Raw genomic sequence first — 21,422 nt, forward strand, 5'->3', positions numbered from 1 at the left:
AATCTTCTATACAAATGAGGTCATAATTTAAACAAACAAACAATACCTAACCTGGAGCATAGGATGAAGGCTCACCATGCACCAAAGCTGCAGAGATCACCAAACCGTAGAAGGACCCTTCCAAAAAGCACATCCCTTTTTGCATGCCATCGTCTTTCGCTGGGCCCACCTCTGTGAGGATCCTTTCTGGTGGCTGACAGCCAGACTGATGTCGGATGCCAACACGTGGCCAGGTTTCACTGTCCACAGCCAATGAATGGCTCGACCAGCAACATCAAGAACCCCAAACACACTCAGAAAAGGACACAATGACACTCGGTCAAAGGCCCATCAAGTGGAGTGGACAGACAGTGCACTGAGCAAATAAGGAGGGGCAGACTCTTAGGGGGCTTCTGCATTTTGGGTACAGGGGCAAGTAGATATCAGTCTTGTGTAACGGCTGGCATACTGTCGGAACACAATCCAAGAACGTGGAGTCATGTGAAAAGAATTCTGAGTGCTTGTGAGAAGACTCCAAGAAAACAAGACAAGGATCTTGTGACCTCAGCTTCTTCAAAACATGGAATGGTTCTTGGAATGTGTTTTCATGCCTCTCAGGTGTAGCAGGTAAGAGTAAAGTTACTTCAGATTATTCGTTGCAGCTGGCTTTTGTTATTTGTTTATATGCCTCTATTAAAGAGAAACACTCTTTTTGCCACATGTGGCTTATCCATCACATGTGGCTTGCCCTTGTGATTGGATATTTTGCTCATGTGACTCTTAACACTCGGAGTATAAACTGTCTGATGCTCTGAATAAACCTAGCTATTGCATGAGATAGGTCCCACCGCCTCTAGAGTGGAGACAACATACTTCCTTGAAGAGGAGACAAGTGTGTGTTAATTCATCCTCAGCCCAAGTTAGAGATATTATGCTAGGACCATTGAGGCTTACTGCTTGACACTGCAGAAGGAAGTGGGTCCCTGTCTATTACCGAGCAAATGTCACCAGGGCTAATGAGTAGCCCTGGCCTCCAGCGTACCACGGCTGTGTCCCACAGGAGAGCTCTCTTTTCCTGCTGCCTTAAACACCAGGAAACCACCTCCCTAGGAATTAATTATGGAGAAGGGTTGTCTGAATTAGAGACATTTTGCACACAATGCCATTTATTTCCAAATAAATGTTTCCTTCTCTGGTAACCTGTATTCTAAGGAGAAGGGCGAAGCACCAACTTTTAAAAGGGGCTAGGAGTGGCCCCTAACTGCAATCTAAATAATTTTCCTTATAACCATAGGTAACAGTGGGCTTTGCCCCTCATCAGAGAAACATGTCTTTGCAACAGATGAAGACCATTACAGAAAACCACAACCAATCAAAATTCAGAGAACAGGAAATCAAGGTGCCTAACCCACATGGATACATCTCCAACAAAACTCCTGCACCAAAGGCTCAGGGAACATTGCAGAAGAGAGGACAGAAGGACTGTTAGAGGGCAGAGGGATAGAAAGTTTGCTGTGAGACTGTGTCTCCTAGAAATGTCAGAGAATCGACATCTATGATGTTTCATCAGTATGGCTTCCTGACAGGAACTGAACCAGGACAACACCAAAAGACATGTTAACGTGGAAAGAGAAAAGTTCACGGGGCCTCAATACCAAGTGGCCAGCTCTGAACTCATATACACATGATACATACAAGTGACATGATACATACTACTGACTGATCTGGTTGTGTTTATATATGAGGATCGTGTGTGTGTGTGTGTGTGTGTGTGTGTTTAATAACAATTAAAAAGAGCTCATGAATTTGAGAGACAGAGAGAGCGAGCAAGTGGGAGGGTACATAGGAGTGGGAGAGAGAAAAGAAAAGAGGGAAAATGGTGCAATTATAATTTCAAAAAAATCATTTAAAATACGTTAAAAAAAAAGAGGGGCTGAGGGACTGGAAATAGAAATCAGTGGTGTACACTTAGCATGATGCCTTGGGGTAGATTCTCAATCCCTCATGCACGCCAATAAAATAAAAAATTAAAAAAAAACAGAGAGAAAAGAAAGTCTTGGTTATTGGTAACATCTGTTTGTGCAGAAATAGGTAAAGGCTGTGTTTCCAGGTATACTGCAGGCTGTAAGCATGGCTAACCTTTACTACCACGGAGAAACTGGAGGAGATGATTACCACAGGACACCCGGACAGGGTGACCCCTCTTTCCTCCCCAGGGTCTCACCTGAGAAACAGAGGAGCCCAGATCACAGAGCCAATTCTTCACAGCACAGACATCTGCTGGGTGTGGCTAGGAAATATCCATCCACCGTACTATCAGCCCAAACCAGACTTTCTACACTTGGGGCATAGAGCTGGACTCAGCTCTGTAGGATGAGCAGAAGTCTTGGCCTCTACCAGCTAAATGCCAATAGCACCCATACCACCACACTCCTCACCTAGGTATGACAACCAAATAAAGAGAATAAATGTCCCTGGGGAAGGGGAGAATCACCCCATATAGAATTATCCAGGAAGCATCCACAGGTGTCTCAGGGATTTCCCAAAGTCAGCCTAAGTGCTCTGGACCAACCCACTCCCAACTCAGGAACCTGTTCGTTCTATAAGAGAGGGCACGTTGATGCCAAGTTCTGAAAATCATCAGCTCATAATGACAACCATTCAGACCCCAGCCTGGCATGGGGCTTCAGATATCCAGTGGCTTCTTAAGATAAACAGAACTTCCTTTCCTCCTCAGCAGCTACAAGGATGCACACTTGGGGTTTGAGGTGGCCTGTGTGTGGCTTATGCTAGAATTAAGTCATGTGACCTCACCCAGATAGAAGCCATTTCCCCTTAATGACCTCATTCCTGGTGCCGTTCAGCACGTCCAAGAGCTGAGGGTCCACACACTGGCCAGGGAAGTGGGGTGGGGGATGGGAGTGTTGGATTAGGGAGGTAGGAAGAGCTGAAGGAGGTGAGGGGATAGCACAGAGGGGTGGGTTCTGGATTTGCAAAGGCCTGGTATTATCTTGGAAACAGATTAGCATCTGGTACACAGGTTTGGGTGGGGACAGACGAAGGAAAGCCAGCCATGGACTGTGGAAGTCCAGCCCACAGCAAGAGCTGCTCAGTGGCAATGTGGGCACCAAGTGCTGAGATTTGGGGCAAAAGAGAAGAAGATAGGATCACAGGCCCTCAACAGAGCTCCATCCAGCAAGTAACAAGTCTAAGGTTTCCAGAAACGTCCACACTGCCAACCTGATCCGTACAGGACTGCTCTGTGCAGGGTTGGTACCTCAGGGTTGTTCTCCCAACTGTATTCCATGAACCCGTGTGTTTAAGCCCTAATCCCTAGGAGTGAGTTTAGCTGACAGGGCCTTCAATGAGGTAAGGAAAATGAAGTCATGTAGGTGGGCCCTAATCCAATATGACTGGTGCCTTTCAAGCGGAGGGGCTGGGGGAGGTGAGTCAGTGTTAGGGTACAGGCTTGGTATGACGGAGGCTCCCAGCACAGGAAAAAGAGGGAGTGATGAGGACAGGAACACACAGGGGTTAAATTTGAGGGGAAGCAAGAAAAGGCAACCCCTTGCAAGTAGAGGTGTGTGTTTGCCTTGATCTGGGTGGATTTCAGCAGGCACAACTGAGGGAATGCATGCCCCCTGTTTTTATTTTTATTTATTATTATCATTTATTACAATTTATTTAATTTGTATCCTAGCTGTGATCCCCTCCCTTGTCTCCTCCCAATCCCACCCTTCCTCCCTCTCTTCTCCCATGCCCCTCCCCCAGTCCACTGATAGGGGAGGTCCTCTTCCCCTACTATCTGACCCTAGCCTGTCAGGTCTCATCAGTACTGGTTGCATAGTCTTCCTCTGTGGCCTGGTAAGGATGTACCCCTCAGGGGGAGGTGATCAGAGAGCCTGTCACTGAGTTCATGCTAGAGACAGCCCCTGTTCCCATTGTTAGAGAACCCACTTGGAGACTGAGCTGCCTATGGACTACATCTGAGCAGGGGGTCGAGGCGATCTCCACGCGTGGTCCTTGGCTGCCCGGTCTGTGTGGTCTGTTATGGCAGCTGTATGAGCTAACTCAGGGAGGCCAACTGGAGCCTCTCAGCAGTCCTGTGAGATCTGTCATTTGGCTAGCCTAATAGTCATCTGCAGCAGCAGAGACCATGCAGGGGCCAGTGGGCACACTGGACCGCACTGCCACCTCCCAGGCGCCCATACACACACAAGGAAAAGACAACAACATGCAGGCAGGAACACAGCCACATTGTAAGACAGGAGCTTGGTGAGAGGGTTTCAAAAGGTAGTGAGTAATGTGAAAGTCTGATGGGGACAGCACCAGGGGGACTGTGGGCGGAACCCGGGGGTAGACAGGAGCCTGAGGCTAGCACGAGACTGGCTTCTCTCCTCTGGGTCTTCCTGTATCATCGAATCACCCTCCTCTGTCATCTTCCTGTTTACAAATTTCAGGAGACTCATTGTTTACTGGGGGAGGGGAACTGAACTCCAGCTAAGGGATAAATTCCAGAACTAAGAAGGGTGGACTCCCGTGTCTGCATCCAGGCTGCGACTCCACAGCCTGGACATGTCCCCTCTAGCTATCACCAGCTCCTTGGCAGAGGAAGTTCTGTCTCCATCTTCTACTTATCAAAACATAAGTTCTTCTCCAGGGCAGCTGATACGGCACACCCTGCCAGGGCCTTCCTGTCTCCTTCGGCCCTCTGCAATTCTTCTGGGCTCCTATGCTTTAATCTGTTCTCTTACCTGGGCACCACTCCCAGCTGAGCCCACTTCTCCACCTCTATCCCTCAGCTCCTAGCCCCACCCGGCATCTGGATCTACACATCACAAATGTATGTACCTCTGAATAAGCTCCTTCTCCTGGTCTATGTCAACTGCCTATGGTGATATTTTGAGACAAAGACCAGAATCAGGCCCTACATAGGACGGGAAGATTGCATCTAAGAGGGAAAATGATAAAAAAAAATTATACTAGTTATCTTCAAGAAGACACTCAAATTCACAGCCATGTTCTGAACAATAAGGGGAGGGGGCAACCCAAGTGTCAATCATGATGAAAGGCTGAACAAAATCTAGCAGAATTCACTTTAAGGAAGATTCTGGGCTGGAGAGATGGCTCAGAGGTGAAGAGTGCTACTGCTGCTCTTCCAGGGGTCCTGAGTTCATCCCCAGCAACCACATGGTGGCTCATGGTCATCTAGAGTGATATCTGGTGCCTTCTCTTGGTGTGCAGGCACACATGAAGGCAGACCACTGTGTATGTAATTAATAAATGTTAAAAATATTTGAGATGCTAAGAAAGATTCTGAAACATGCTACAACACAGATGAACCCTGAGGACATCTTCAACAGCACATGACAGTTGCAAGGGGACAGATGTTACGTATCTTCATTTACATGAAATATCTAGAAGGGTCAGAATCATAGAACAAGCAAGTAGAATGGTGGCCATTGGGAGCTCGGGGGACAAAGGATGGGAAATGACTGTTTAAGTAAGCTACAAAAGAAACGGACTGGGTGAGGCTACATGAGTGTGTGTACAAGCATAACGCCACCTCACATACTTAATGATAGTCGAGTTTGTGATGTATGCTATCAACGTTAAAAACACGGAGACATTTTTCTTTTTAAACATGAGACATCTTTGTGTTCACTTTACATGCTATGTATGCACAGCTGCCACGGGGGACCTCGTCAGTAAGTGGCAATCAAGGGTGCTCAAAGTGTTGGGTGTCTTTTAGACACAGAGAGGCAGCTTGTAATCTAATCTGAAAGGAAACACTATGGTGTACAAATTATGAAGCAGAAAGCATAAACTATAATTCAGCCTGACCTCTGGGAGCCTCTCTGACATCCTCTCCTTTTTTTTTTTTTTTTTTGTCTTATTTTAAAAATGACACTGAGAGAAGTAAAGTATGACTGCTGGCTAGTAGGATCATGCAGAGGGCTGACTCTGCTTTTCTCCAGTTCAAAAACAAAAGTCTGATAAACACTTCGCTAGCACGGCTATGACTTAACATTCTCGGCCACACGTCCCTATGACTCAGCGCTTTGGTTTTCAGTCCAGATAAGTGAACCGACCGCTGGAGACACACTCTCCAGCCTAAGCGGCTCTGGGGCTCCTCCACGTTGTACAATACACCTTCGGCCACGGAAGACCTAAAACATACCTGCCAGGGCTTTGTGACGCTGCTTCCTGGCAAGAGTGCGGCCTCTCCCAAAGTGAGTTTGGCCTTTTACTAAAAGGAGTGTAGAAAACGATGTGAAATAATACAAAGGAAGGTGTGTGGGGGAGGGGAGAGAAGGTATGAATGAATATGAACAAGTAGGTAAAAATGAGGCAGACAGACTTGAAAAAGCTCAGGTTACAGGCCTGCTTAGTTCTGCAGCAGTGACATCCATATGTTTGTGTGTGTCTGTGTCTATGAGTGTGTGCACATGTGTGTGTGTTTCTTGACAGTGACAGCCTAGGGCCACTAGAAGCAGGCACAGGCACATCTAGCCTCATCTTCAGAAGTACCCACATGTGGCCTCCTGCTCTACAGTCACTGCCCTGGTATTTTACTATACTGAATGTACTTTCACTCTGAAAGGGGGCTCTGAAAATTATGGAGATGGTGTCAAGATGATGGCAGAGTAGAGGTGAGAATTTGCAATTTTCTTTTCTAATTTCTGACACACAGGGGCACTTTCCAAGCTCCTTGGGTGATAAAGGAACTAATGCCTAAGGTCATTTTTAATTATTCCAAAAGAGGCCTCAGAAGATCCCTTGCCAATAGCACACTCAGTTTGAATGGCCAGATAAGTTAGTTACAGGTTGAGTGACTGAGAAGGAAAGGGATACTTACTTAAAGCATTTATCAACAAAATCAGCAATAGTCAGTTATTCTCAATTAATTACCAAAGAGGTCTGCCTCTAACCCAATCCCAGCCAGAGAAGAAAGGGTCCCACACCCAGTCACTGGTTCCAGGGAGTTCCCCAGCTCAGGTGACTGCATGCCTGGTCAGGAAACTGCTATCCCAGATTTCAGGCTGGGGTTTGCAAGGAGGGAAAGGAGGACAACTTCTGAAAACAAGGATGAGAGTAAACACAGCTCACAAGAGGATGATGACAAGGACAATAACAGTGATGTCAGGAAAGACCTGTGCCAGTGACATTGGGGTTCCTGAAGGGCCCCTGCCTGACTTGGCCATCTCAGATCCCATCCCGCTCACCATGGTGCATCTTTGCAAAAACAAACTCCTTTTCTATCGGTTTGCACGATCTGCAATATTGCTCTGTTCCCTGTAAACCCAGTGTCATGAGCGGTCTGATGGGCTATCACACTGTGCAGACAGGGGGCTGGACTGTCTAGCCCAGCAGCGATGGAGTCCAGGGGAAACCTACCCTCATCAGTTCCATAACTGCCACCCCTCACAGAAGCACAGGCCCTGTTAGTCTCTGCCCGCTTAGGTGGAGGGAGCTATGCTACTGGGGACCGCCAGCCTTGAGTCAGATGAGCAAAGAAAAGAACGAGTAACATCCACCACCCTGGAAGAAGGTCAATGATTACTGTGGCCAAAGGCAATGGCTTTGAAAACTCTGCCCAGGGGGAGCTCCAGGTGGAAGTGTCCCGCCTAGAAACTCACTCTGCTTTCCACCTAGCCCTGAAGTGGGCTGCTCTCACCATGGACACCCTTCTCAAATTCCATTCTCTCTCTGTACTGTCCCCCAGTGCAGCTCAGTCAGATATAAGCGTGTGCTGAACTCATTCCCCAACTCGTCTTCCTTCTCTGATTCACATACATCCCATGAGCCTCAGGCCCTGTGGCCAGTGACCTGTTTAGTGCTCAGATTAGAATTCTACCAGTCAGCCAACCACGAGAGGATCCTTGGTAGCCTGGTTGCTCACACCACTCTGGGTGCAGGGTTCCCGCATACGGGGCACACCCAGTTCTCCAGGGAGAGACACCTCCAGCTTAAGGCTCCACCGAGACAAATCACCCTTCCAGATGGCCCTATCACCTCCTCCATCTCAGGGCTTCTCATACCAGCAGCCCTCACCCAGCCAGCCAGGAACCTCCTGTTTGCCAGGTGGAGGGGTGGGGTGATACTTCATAGGTGTCCTGTCCTCTCACCAGCTGGAAGTAAGGCAGGAGGTACCCCACCCTACCAATGAGGAAGCTGGAAAGAATAATCTAGATTTGATAAGCTGGTTCCAAGCCGGGGGCACTGACTGTGCCAACCACACCCACCAACTGAAAAAACTCCCTCACATCAACCATTCTGTCCATGTCCAAGGGGTTCAAGTATGTATGTAAGAGTTTGTGGGGGTCAAAGTAGGGAGACAGACTGCATTCTGAGTGACTCTTACCATCTCTGGGTGGAGTCAGTCCATCTGACAGTCAAGTCAGTCAGTCAGTCAGTCAGATGACGGCTGAGCCAGTGAAACCAGTGGGTGGAAGAATGAAGGGATGGGTAGTCCAGGTTAATGGAACACCTTAGGTAAAATGTCGAGGAGGAAGAGAGGCCAGCTGGGGGCTAGAGAGTCCAGGACAACAAGAGAGGTATCACGGAGGAATGGACAGGTAGGTAGAGTTCAAGTCAAAGCCGGGCAGTTTACATAGCAATGGTAGGGAGTCCTGAAAGGCTGCAGGTGGAGAACCACAGGACCGGTTTGCAACTTAGTGTCTCTGGGTCTGTGCTTTCAAAGGCAGCAAGATGAGGCCAGGTAGGGGTCTACAAAGGCCAAGGGGCACAGGTCAGAGAAATTTGCCCAGAGGCAAAACCCTACCCCCACAGAACCACAGAACAATAAAACTCCAAACACAATAATCCAAATGTGTGCTTGGGGGCATTCAGTCTTAGGGCACAAAAGGCAGTGGGTGACAAGAACTGGGCATATCAATTGTGCCTCAGCTCCACTTTCTATAAACTAAAGACTCTGAACATGACGGTCTTACTGACATGATACCCAGCACCCAAAGTGGCCTCTGTCTAGCCTAGGGGTACAGGGAAAGTGGGCAGTGGATGTACATTCTGCTCCTAAGGTTTCTCACATCTGTTCTGTCAGCCTTGTAGAAACTTCACTAGCACCCTTTCACTTTTAGCATGAGAGCAAATGAGATGCTAGAAGTCTCCTAAGGACCAGCACTTCCTACCCACACCCAGGGAAGGGATGTCAGGTCCTCCTATCTCACTACAGGTACTCAATGTCTGCCATGGACTCAAGAGCCCCAGTGTGATAACCTTCTGCTGTCTCTTAGAGCCTCCCTACCTCTCGGTAGCACATATAAACCAGGTGCCCCAGGGCTCCACAGGCTGCCTTCCTCACTGAGAGTCCATAGCAGCTGCACTGTTTGAGCCCAGGCCCTCTTCACTCTACCTTCCTGCCTGTCTCATCCCCATGTCATCACCTCTCTGACTGAGTTCATATCCCTGGTAAACTGTGTCCTCTGCAGGCCTGGCTGGCACAGCCCAGTCCGCTCTGCACATCCCACCACCAAATCCTGACGCTGCAGCGAGAGAAAACTGTTTAGAAACATGAACTCTCACCCCCTCACCCCCTCAACTCTGCTCAGCACACTGATGCTTTTCCTTTGCTCTGGAATTACAGAGAACATTCTTAACACGGGTGATGTGCCCTGACCCCTGTCCTGCTCCCACACCAATGACAGGCAGTCTCAAGTTCCCCCATGTCACATGGCCCCTGCAAACGCTGTCCTCTGGGAAACACATAATGTTTCCCTTTTGCCTCTCTCCCTATACACAACCTTCAACCCATCTCAGATACATCAGCCCATCCAGGTCAGGTTTCTTTGTTCTGGTTTTCCATTCCCCCGTCTTTCCATACACTTATCTCAGTTTGAATTGAAAAGACCATGACTTGGCCAGTTAGGGTGTGCTTTCCTCATTAGTCTTCCCGGCCTATGAAAGTTGAGCCATTTTCACCCAGCATTATATCCCCCGGCACATGGCAGAATGCCAGGTTCAGAATAAGCACGTGAAAAGGGGAGGACTAGAAGGAAAGGCCGGGGGCAGGGTGGGCAGGCTTGCACTGATTTCCTTGACAAACACTTAACAACTGGCTTTCTGAAGAAAATGGCAATCCTTCGTCTGTGATGTTCGCCAGCTTCCATGGTATAAATACCCTTCGATGGTCCGCTGGGAGCCACCGACATGATGCTGAGCGTGAAGATGGGCAGAGGTGCCCACAGTGGCTCTGGTACGCCAACCACTGGCAATGCCAGGAACAACATTCAGAAAAACCAATGTGCTTTTAAATGACACCAACTTTTTTTTGACTCAGCTCTACCTTGGATTAAAGGCTGAAATAAATCACTACTTGCAAAAACTGCTAATGACAGGAAAAAAAGAGCTTGAAGTGGCTTCCAACAACACCACCATCACACAAACTATTCAGAACAAGATGACAGAAGAGAGAAGGTCTTAGAGCCCTAGAGAGAGCTGTGTTCCCTGAGGGAGGGGTTGGGGTCAGGCTTCTCCACGGCTTCTCAGCTCTGGCTTTTGTACCGCTGAATTAAAACTTACAAGCAATTGGAGGTTTGCACAAAATGTGGCTTCTATCCCTGTCTTAGCATTTCTAGAAATGTGTCCTCACAGTACCATGAAAACAGAATTGTAATGCAGAACTGAAGAGGTCATTGAGCTCATACAGATATTAGAAGAAAACGTGGGATTTCCCCCCAGTCATCTAGGATTATGGAAATCACAAACCTAACAATACAAAACTCAGAAGTCATAAAGGAAAGACCAAGTCGTTCCACTCCATCCAAACCAAGCTGTGTGCACAACCTGAGCGCCACAAGCAGAATCAGAGGCTCGGGTAATTACCCAGGGCAAGACAGTCTTAGAACACAGTGCTGCCGTCAGTCAGTTAGGAAATAAACCCGGAATATGCAAGCACATGGAGGCAAAGAGATGAAGGTGAATGCAAAAACCTGCACAAAGATGGTGAAGCTGCAGACCTAGACAACTACAAATACTACAGCGGCAGCCAAACTTTATTTCCTACTTATCAGACTAGCAAACATTTAAATGTCTGGCAACTCTCCAAACCACAGAAGGTGTGGGGGACCGAACCACACAAACTTTTGGTGAGCATATAAATTGCTAAGTTCTCTGTAGCGAAGACTTGAGGAACATTAGGGGGGTTAAACTTTTGTTCCTTACGTCTTGTATGTGTGTGGCAAATGTTTCCGGGTGTAAGGATGTCATTACTTACTGCATACACAGATATATAAAACAGTAAAGACGAGAAATGACCCCAGAGCTTTCTTAGCCAGTGACTAGCTTAATAAATTATGGCCCAGTCAGATAACGGAACTTCTGCGCAGACATAAAAGAGAAGGAGGGCCTTCTCTATAAACGGATATGTACTCAATTCTGATATAAACAAGAGGTAAATATAGAAATGAAAATAGAATATTTTTTGTAAAGATACAGACAATCTGGTAACCATGGTGAACCTCAGGAGCAGGGAGAACAAGCAGGTGTGACTTACACTTTAGTATTTTGTTTGTTTTCTTTTGTTTTGTCTTAAGCAGCCTCTAACTGACCTAGAACTCACTATATGGACCAGGCTATCCTCACACTCACAGACGTTTCTTGGACTCTGTCTGAATGGTAGGTGTAAAGGCATACACTGCTCATACTATATTCTAAACATGCAATGTATTATCTATTATAGTTAATTGAAAAGAGACATTTGCATAAAGATGTTGACTGTTGTGTTATATATACCATAGAAAAGCCAATACTGGGATGACAAAATGATACTAGGAAATAACTCAAGAAAGTTCTGTACATAAGCAAGGACATGAAATGTTTCTGAGGGACTGGAAAGATGGCTGGTTGATTAAGAGCTCTTACTGCTCTTGCAGAGGACTTAGGTCAGTTCCCAGTACCCATGTCAGGAAGCTTGGAACCACCTGTAACTCCAATGGATCTCATGGTCTCTTCTGGCTTCCACAGGACACACACACACACACACACACACTCACACACGGTAGGGGGAGGACAGACAGACAGACATGCACACAAAAACAAAGTCTTAAAAATATAAAATGTTTCTAAGCATCAACAAATACTTTTGATATGATATAGAATACTGGCACATTCCATGAAATAAACACTCTGGAAGAGTAAAAATATACATGAGTATTAAGCATCTCAAAAGTGGAAACTAGTCACTAGTTTAGGATAACACTGTGGACTTCTTTTAAAAAATATTGCTATTGCAATGGTAACAAAATTAGTTTTAGTCTTAATTACATTGTACTGAAGTCATTTTAAATAACTTCAAAAAAAAAAAAAAGATACAAATTACTTCCCAGGATATTAAACAGCTTTCAAGACAAAGATCAGAAATCTCTGCAAATTCATGAGAAGATGGGAATGAATGAACAATTTAAACTACAACTACAAGAAAAAAGGAGGACTTGGGGAGGTAAGCTGGCATTGCTTCCTGACCAAATTCTGGAATCTATTCAATAAGGCAGTGACTTTCAGCAGCCAGCTATACTCATGCAGGATGAGATGTTAGCCAATAAGAGCAAAACTTTTATATTCATGGAGTTCCTTTCTCTTTTTTAATAAAAAAAAAAAAAAGAAAGAAATTGACATCTCAGAAGCATGAGAAACTTTGGGCTGCAGCACAGAAAATAAGAAAAAGAAGCCACAGGAGCCTACTCCAGATTCACCTATCTTCAGAACCCCAAGCCTGCTACACTGGGAAAGGGATTTGTTTGATTCATCTTCTCAAGAAGGCACTGACAGCTCAGCTCAGCATGAAGTACAGAATGCTAGGATAGAGATAAGGAACTTGGTTGAAAACCTGCTTCCCATGAGGATCCATTCAAGTGTGTGTTCCTTTTCTGTACTCAGTGATATTGCTATGTTAAAATTGGCCTTGGGCTACTGTTCTTAATCAAAGGAGGCATGCATATAAAATGCTCCAGAAACTAGAAAAGGCTCCACAAATTAAAGGTGGTGGCAACATCATCACCACCACCATCATAATTTTGAAGGAACTGTAAATCATGTGGTGAAAAGTCTGGTGTGTGTATAACAGAGGCAAGGATCAACTCAAAAGATGAAAATAGCTTGGCGTGGTGGTGCCACTTTTAATCCCAGCACTTGGGAGGCAGAGACAGGCAGATCTCTGAGATCAAGGCCAGCCTGGTCTAAAGAGTGAATTCCAGAACAGTCAGGGCTACACAGAGAAACCCTGTCTTAAAATACAAACCTACCTACCTATGTACATACATACATAAACCAAGAGGAGAGATCTTAGCACTCAAAACTACTTAGAAAAAACTGGAGCTGTATCCCATACTACTAAGAAGCAGAGACGTCCTCACTGAATGCGATCTAATAGAGGAAGCAAGATGGGCTGAGGGCCACAGTCTTCAGACAGAAGTATGTCATAGCTGCTAAAAGCGATGGTGCATCTACCATAGACTCCATCAGTGGAGGCACTCATCCATCTCTCTTTTGAGGTAGAACGTGTAGTGCCTGCTTGGTTGTCCTCTCCTACCATACTTAAGAGCCATGTATTCCATGTAGTAGTCAATATGGCAGACTTTGTCATGAATGGAACAGCTAGAAGTAGGTGGACTTTTTTTTTTTTTCAGCCAGGTAAGAAAGTACTAAATAAAGACAGGCATACTGGTACGCACCTTTAATTCCAGCACTTGGGAGGCAGAGGAAAGTAGAACTCTATGAGGTCAGCCTGACCTACAGAGTGAGTTTTAGGACAACCATAACTACATAGTGAGTCCCCGTTTCAAACAAAACAAGATGACAACAAAAATGAAAAGAAAAAGAGAGGGAGAGACACAGGTGGGAGGAGGAAGGAAGTAAAGAAAGAGACAAATCACCAAATATGCCTTCTATGCCAGAAAACCAAGCATTCTCAGGAGTGAGCTGCAGACAGGCATGGCAGAATTTAATAGGAACTCACCCAAGTCCACATTTCTTTACAAGGAAGGGCAGGCTGGCCTGCTTTGAACAGAGCCACACTTGTAGAAGGGTTTAAACTGAAGTAGTAAGTGCGTATCACGGGTATAACTTGGAGAGGAAAGAAGTTCAGAGGCCGGGGGTGGGGGCTCTTTATTCTGATATTCTGAGGCTAGCTGGTCTGTGCTAACTTCATCCAGTATGAAGGCAGCAACTGTGTTACCTCTTCCCAAACAACAGCTCTAGAAATGACAGGGTCCTGTCTCAGGAGCACAGCTGCTGAAGGAGCCATGCTGAATGTTGAAGACAGCCTGTGGCTTATAGTGCAGGGAAAGGGGACACGGGTCAACTTCTCCAACCTTGAACTTGTATTCACTGACAGAAGGTGAAGGCTTCCTCTGTTTCTGCCTACTGTGTTCAGAGCAGACAAACATTTGGCTGTTAAAATGCCAAGAGCATCATAGTAAGACTTCTACAATTGTCCATGGACACAGAACCCAGTGAGCACAGTTAGCAGAGGGAAAAGTCTGCCTGAGAAGCAAAATGTGCTGGAAAAGCTCTTTCAGGCATTGTTACAGAACAGAACACGGTGGAAGGGCAGTCCTCCATGCAGAGCGTATTTGCCTGTGAAAATCAATATGTCCTTCCTAGCCTTTACAGTACGAGAAAGCATACCTCTAATTCCTGTGCCCAGGCCTTCATTGCTCAGTGTTATCTTGTCCGTAACATGTAACTGTCATGCGTTGTCAGCCACTGCCCCCTACACACATGCAGCCCCCCTCCCGTGTGCTAATTTTAAAAACTTGCCCAGCTTTCCAATATGCCTCTAACTAGTCTGTTTTCAAGAACTATTTTTGTTCTAGCTTCACACCATGCCTGGCAGGATATGAGTAGCCGGCTCCTGGTTCCCACAGCTAGAGTGATGGTCTGCTTTCTCCACCTGCTAACTTCCAACTTGGCTCTAGCACAAAGCGCTCTTTACACACACACACCTTTATCCTTCCTTTACTCTAGAAAGGCGCTTAAAATAATCAGCAGTGTTGCCAAATCCTTATTCTGACAGGCATGCATGGCAATTTAAATAGTTTTAAAATTGTCTGTGCTGAAGAAAGGAAGAAAGAAAGAAAGAAAGAAAGAAAGAAAGAAAGAAAGAAAGAGAAAGAGAAAAGGCAACATTGCTCTTTATGAATGAGCATCAGTTACTGAAGCACCTTTGGAAGGGAGAGGCTATGGGGGATGAGTCAAGATGAGACAAGCTAGGAGGATTCTCAATTATCTTGTGAAGCAGAGGGATCACTAAGCCAGACGATTCCCACAGGACACAGCATTTCTGGCCAGGTTGGTACAAGATTAAAACAATGATTATGATGATGTAAGAGTTTCATCTTACACATCCATGAGATACAACTGTTTACTAACACACACTGGCTGTGGGGATGGATCCCACACACACAATTACAAACCATCCAGGGCCATTCTCACATTTAGACCAACAACTCAGAACTGCCCAATTTCTAACTGCACTGCTTAAAACGCCCAAAAGGACAGAAACTAGAAGCGTTTCACGAATGGCTTGACCAGGTGGCATCCAGTACTTCCTACAGGCCAAGAACATTGAAAATTATGGGTACCTCGGGTCACGGCTATCTAACGATACCTACTGACCATTCTTAGGGTGATATGACTCTCTTACAGAACACTCCTGCTATATTACACAGAATGCAAGATCTCTGCAAGGCACAGAGAGGACAAAGTGGGTACCGGGGACGGGTTCACCAAGCCTCAACACCTCAGACCGCAGCAGCTGCTTACAAGAGCTGTGATGGCACCCTGAAAGCTTGCCACATTCTTCCTATGCCGTGGGGCTATTTCCTGAAGTCCTGAGAAAGCATCTGAGGGAACACCCTGACATTGAAGTCCACAGTCAGATCTGTGGGAAGGACAGAGCATGGCCGGGATAGGGGTGGGGTGGCAAGGGAACTTTTCAAAGGGCCCCCGTCTTCGTCTTTGTTCATAACTTCAGTTCTTTAACTGGCTTTAATCTGTTCAAGGCACGTGTGGGTGGCTGAGGTCTGGGAGCACAACACTGTTTTTCACAGGTATTTAGTTCTTAGTGGGAGACACGGGGACAGGCGGCCTGTGAAAGAACGCATTTATGTCCCGGCTCCATGGAGCAGACCTAGAAGAGGGACTGAGTCTTCCAGGGCCACTGCTGAGGCATCAATGAGCCTCACACCTAGCAAGACAGAGGAGAGGGTTTGAACCTTTTGGGGGAGGGGCGCCCTTTTTTATGTGTGCACCGGGACAGGAGTTTGGGTGGAAATTAGAAAAGGCTAAAATTGGTCTCTCTGAAGCGGATGCAGCGTCACGGGCACCGCAGAGGGCGGCAAAAAGCTTTGGCTTCATATCCAAGTAAGAGCATCTCTTTTGGGGGACAGCCTGGAGCCCAGCCACTGCGGGATTGTGCGTCCACAGGCTAGCGTTTCGGGTTCCTCAGCTGGGTAGGCTTGGACCTAGGTCTGCAGAGAAGGAGATGGAGCGCAGAGCACAGGCGACAGAGGTCGGAAGGATAAGGTTCACAAGAAGAACACGGGGACGCGACAGTCTTGGCCCTTACCTTGCTGACCACGTTTTGGACAAGGCCAGTTCGGATGCCGTAGTCCCACGCGTGGCAGTCGCAATTTGAGTCGTTGTTCCCCTTGCCCGGAGGAGACGGGAGGGGTGGCGTGTCACTGCTGTTGCTCCGGTCGCTCGTGGTCCCCCAGGCGGCAGTGGAGAAGGGGGTGGCCGGGGGGCTGGTCCAGTTGCTCATGTCGCCCCACCGGCCGGTGACAGTGGCACCCGCCAGCTCGGTGCCTTTGCCGGCCCCGCGGCACCAGAAGTTGGGCTGGTCCAGGAGGAAGGAGTCCGAGAACTGGCTGAAGCCGATGAACAGCGCCGGGATCCAGGTGAGCACCACCAGGGTCTTCTGGTAGCCGCCGCCCAGGCCCCCGAGAAAGGGCAGCACCGAGCCATCGTAGTCCAGCAACAGGAGGCTCGGGGCGGCTGCCGCTGCGCAGCAGCCCGAGTGCTGGCCGCCGCTGGGGTGCAGCGCGGGCAGGGGCTGGATCTCCGCGCTGCCGCTGGAGCCCGCGCGCCCACCGAGGGGCGCCGAGGCCGCCGCGTCCCCGGGCGGCAGGGAGCCGTTCTCCTCCGCCGGGGCCGGCTGCCGCCCGGAGCCGCTACCCGCCGCCTCGCGCCGCCGGTCTATCGCCATGGCCAGGGCCCGCGGCGCCCGCAGAGGCGCATAGAGCGCGGCGGAGCTCGGCGGGCGCCCCGGCACAGCGCGCCGGGCCGGGCGCCCGCAGCCGCCGCCGAGGAGGGCCCGCCGCGGCCAGAGAGAACGCTCCGGGCCCTGCGAGTCAGGCCGTCCCCATGTCACCCGCGCACCCCCGCGCCCTGGGCGTCGCGGCCCCGCTCGGGCGCCGGCAGAGGCCGGTCGAGCCTTCAGCCGCCGCGGCTCATCCGCCCCGCGGCCCCGGGCGTCCGCCGAGCTCCGAAGCTCTCCGCTGCCGCGCGCCGGCCGAGGAGGAGGAGGAGGAGCCGGCGCCGCGCCGGACCCGCGTCCTTGTGGCGACTCGGGGCCCTGCGGACACCGGTGCGCCTTGTGCCGGGGCCGCCCCCGCCGCCGCCGGCCGCGGGCTGGAAGATCCTCCGCCGACTCGGGGCGCTCCCGGAAGCCGCGAGCTCGCCGCCAGCCTGCGGAGCCGGCCGCGCTCTCGGATCACCGAGCGGGCCTCCGCCTCCCGCCCCGGCCCGCCCCCTCTCCCCCCGCCGAGGTGGAGGTAACCGCGGCACCTGCTGCGCCGCTCCTGCGCGCTAGCGCCCCCTCCGGCCGGGCCACGCCGTCACCGCCCGGGCAGACGCAGCGGCGGGGAGAGGGACACCCCGGCCTCCGCAGAATCCCCGGGCGGCCCTTCGGCGCAAAGGGGCGGGGTGGGGGGTAGGGGGTGGTCCCTACAGAATCGGCGCTGGCGGGGAGCGGGAGGACAGGGTCGTCTGCCAGTCTCGAGTCCCACAGCCCGCGTGGGACCCCACCCCGGGCGCACCGGCTCTCCGTGACCTCTGTTCGTTTCCGAGGTGCCCGGCGGCTGGCACCCCACTCCTGGTCCTGAGCCCAAAGCTTGCCTGCCTTCCAGGGCAACCTTCTGTGCTTCTCCAAGACTCAAATAAGGCTGCTTTTTAGGGCCGTGGGGCAGGGGCGGGGAGGCATATTTGCCAGTTTTAGGTTGCCAGTCCCTCACAACGCTGGGTCACCCGCGACCGACTGCAGCACCCACCCCGAATCGCCATTTCCTTCCAGAATGAATGTCAAATAAACACAAGGCTGGAAGGCTATACCTTCCACGGGAGACACACGCTGGATGCAAACGTGAAGGAGGGCGGCCTGCCCCACCCCCTCCCCAAGGTCTCGGCTTCACGATTCTTAGGCTGTGTGCACAGGCGCACACATCTACACCTCACAGGAGATCCAAACGCTCCGGACTCCAGCGCCAGCCTTGCCCCAGCCGGCGCTATATAAATAACACCAGCCCTGCGGCAAACGGCCGCATTAGCATATCTTGTCCTGCGTGCAGGGCCTGACACCAGTGAGAATTATGTGGCTTTCGTCCTGGCCTCACTGCATTCTGGAGACATTTCATATCCTGAGAAGTTTATTAATGGAATTAATGGAAATCTTAAATGGAGCAATCTATCTCCAGTCTTCTGTAGCACAGGGGAAGGAGCTCGCGTTCTCTTTCCAAAAGCATATCCTGCGAGTGCATGTATGGAACGCGTTCTTTAAGCGTCTCCATTATTTGTTCAGCTGCATGTTGTATAATTTAGTGGGAGACATTTATTTTTTTTTTAACATGCAGCTCAGTGTTCCAGGCAACACGTACTTACTGCTGAAATTCTGGCAAGGCACGTGGAGACAACTATTTCTGAAGACTGCCGGAGAACTGGACTTTGGGGAACCCGGCTGTGAACTCTCCTGAGTGGCTGGGAAGGGGAGATTAGGTAACAATAGCAGGAAGAGACACAAGCCGCAGAAGGCACTAAAGGTCTGGGAAACCCAGTCTGGAAACTTAAGCATATTTAATGACATACTTGAATGGGAACAACGTCATTAGGAGACCCATCACTTTGCATAATGATTATAATCTAATAAAGTGTTATTTTAAAGGATCAGTTGGGAGGGACAGTGCGCCTTGCCAGCATGTGTGGTGGTGTTCTTTTGTTGTTGTTGTTTTCCAGTTTCACGTTACTGGTTAAACTGTTCTTCCCCTCCTCACTTGAAGAGCTAATTCTAGGGAAGTGCTGACCCCCACCCCCACTCCACCTCCCAGAATAGAGTCAGCACTCAACGAATGAATGTTAGACATTTATTAGTGGACCCACCCATTGCGCACAACCTACATTTTCTTATCTGAACTGAAATGTGGCAGGCCAGGCGTTCTTTCATTCCCCTTCAGTTCTGATCCTTTCCAAGGAAGCCCACTTGGTGTCTGGTTCTGCCTCTTAACCTTCTGTTCACTAGGACCCTAGTTGACAAAACACAGCCATTGATCTCAGTAGTGGCTCATCTAACGGAAATGATAATCCTAAAGAAATTTGGAGGGGTTTGCTTTCAGAGCCACAGCCGTTCAGTTCTCACATCCAGGGCTGAGAAGAGGTGAGAGTCGGGTGCCTGACAACGTGCTGGTTTTAGATCCTTAGTCATCTAACTTCCAGCGTTCTTTCATTTCCACACACAGGGACAGATTACCAATCATAGAAGACCTTACAAAGATGTTTGACAGGAGAGATAAGAGACTGTTTGACTAGTAATCACCTTGATACATATGTATCTATCAAAACGTACTGTCCACATTAAACATATACAATGAAATAAAGTTTAGAACCTTACAAAAAGTAGAGTCTATAAAATGAAGTCTGTTTGCCTTTTTAAGAAAAGCTATTTGTTAATGTGTGCATTTAGGTAGGTGGCCCTGAAGGACCTTAAAGGCTCTTTGTTCTTATTGCAAAGGGTAGCAACAATCCCCAAATGGTACATTCTGAGTTTTCGGAGACACGCTGAAAAATGGTGCCCTCTAAAGCTGACAAAGAATGAAACCAACACCAAATGTTTGGAATTCAGCAACAGCAGCGGCCTCAACCCAGGCACTGTAATTAAGTTACTGATTAGATTAGGGGTTTTCCTAAATCCCTCTTGGATCAAAATTTCTCCCAAATCTAGTCAAGATGATTAAAATGTAACTAATTTAAAGTAAACTGGCCTTCTATTTATTAAAAGGCACCATAAGTGACCTCATGATTAGCCCTAGAATGAAAGGAGTAAAGCAAAATTGACATTCCAGAATGGAAGATGGCCTCCAAGGTGTTCAAAGGCCACCCAGCCAGAATAGAGAAGCCCAAAAGACACCAGCTCTGGAAAGCCCGCCCCTAATTTTCTGGATGGCCCTTGCTATTGCCTGTCATTTGTCTTGCTTACCTGCTGATTTTACTACCTTCTACCTCCATAATGTAATAGCCTCATGGTTCCCTCCCTCAGCTTTATTCCTGAGGGCTGTAACAGTATTTGGCACATGTGAGAATTTTGATATATACTTGTCGAATGACTGAGTGCACCCAGCTGTTAGCATCTGATGATGCCATCTATTAAGATCTACAACTGGCTTTACTTTGATTCTTAAGTCATTAAGCAAGCTTTTCATATTTGTTTAATCTCTCAAACAGTGCTCAGCTGAGCCAACATGAGAATTCAGGCGAACTTGACAATTGCATGCCTTGTGAGCTGTTGTGGTAAATGAATTAGCTCCTGATATGAAGTTCTCATTGGCTTCCCGGTGGAGTGCAGTTTACAGATTACATGCAAGGTTTCCAAAAACATCACTGCCAACATTTCAAACTGGGAGGACTAAATGTGTCTTCAAAATGTTCGGAAATTCTTCGAACATGGCAGATGCCAGGACTTTTCCTTGGGCCTTATTTGTGGGGCCATTCCCCCTCGAAATACAGTAAGGAGGCAAGTATTCCCAAGCTTGTGTTTATAGCTGCCTGGCACATCATCTGGCCCCTGGAAACATCTCCATCTGAGTTCATGACCCTTATTCATATTAGCATCCTGAGTGCACTGATGCCCATAAAGAAGCTGAGTCATCCTCCCTTCCTTTGACATTCTGTTAAGTAATCTATCACTTTGCCATTCCCCGAAACTGAGAAAATGAAAATAAGATACAACCTAGTCTGCAATATGCTTGCATACTTTTTTCTCCTTGGAGACGGCAGGGGAACACAAATGACTCTTGGCTTACCTCTAAAATTGAGGGACACCCAATGTTAAAAGTCAATCCCAAGGTATTGATGTCAGGATTAACTAACCTTGCCCAGAATCCACATCATTCTAAGTAGATTTTGAATTGTTTCTGCTCATCCATTCATTTTCTTTA

General features: G+C 48.4%; 1 protein-coding gene across 3 annotated transcripts in view; it reads right to left on the minus strand.

The window, feature by feature from the left end:
- Slc22a23 (solute carrier family 22 member 23) overlaps positions 1 to 17,704 on the minus strand; it is a 169,673-nt gene extending 151,969 nt beyond the window's left edge. The window contains exon 1 of one of the 3 annotated variants that reach the window (XM_060372461.1): positions 16,568 to 17,700. In XM_060372461.1, coding sequence (XP_060228444.1) covers positions 16,568 to 17,206 — 639 coding nt within the window. In that variant the 5' untranslated portion in view covers positions 17,207 to 17,700. Of the gene's footprint in view, positions 1 to 16,567 lie in introns of all 3 variants that reach the window. The other 2 variants (XM_060372462.1, XM_060372463.1) reach the window with 2 other exon arrangements.
- Positions 17,705 to 21,422: the final 3,718 nt, after the last annotated feature.

Source organism: Meriones unguiculatus, chromosome 19, assembly GCF_030254825.1.
Source record: "Meriones unguiculatus strain TT.TT164.6M chromosome 19, Bangor_MerUng_6.1, whole genome shotgun sequence".
In the NCBI taxonomy this organism is placed as follows: Eukaryota; Metazoa; Chordata; class Mammalia; order Rodentia; family Muridae; genus Meriones; species Meriones unguiculatus.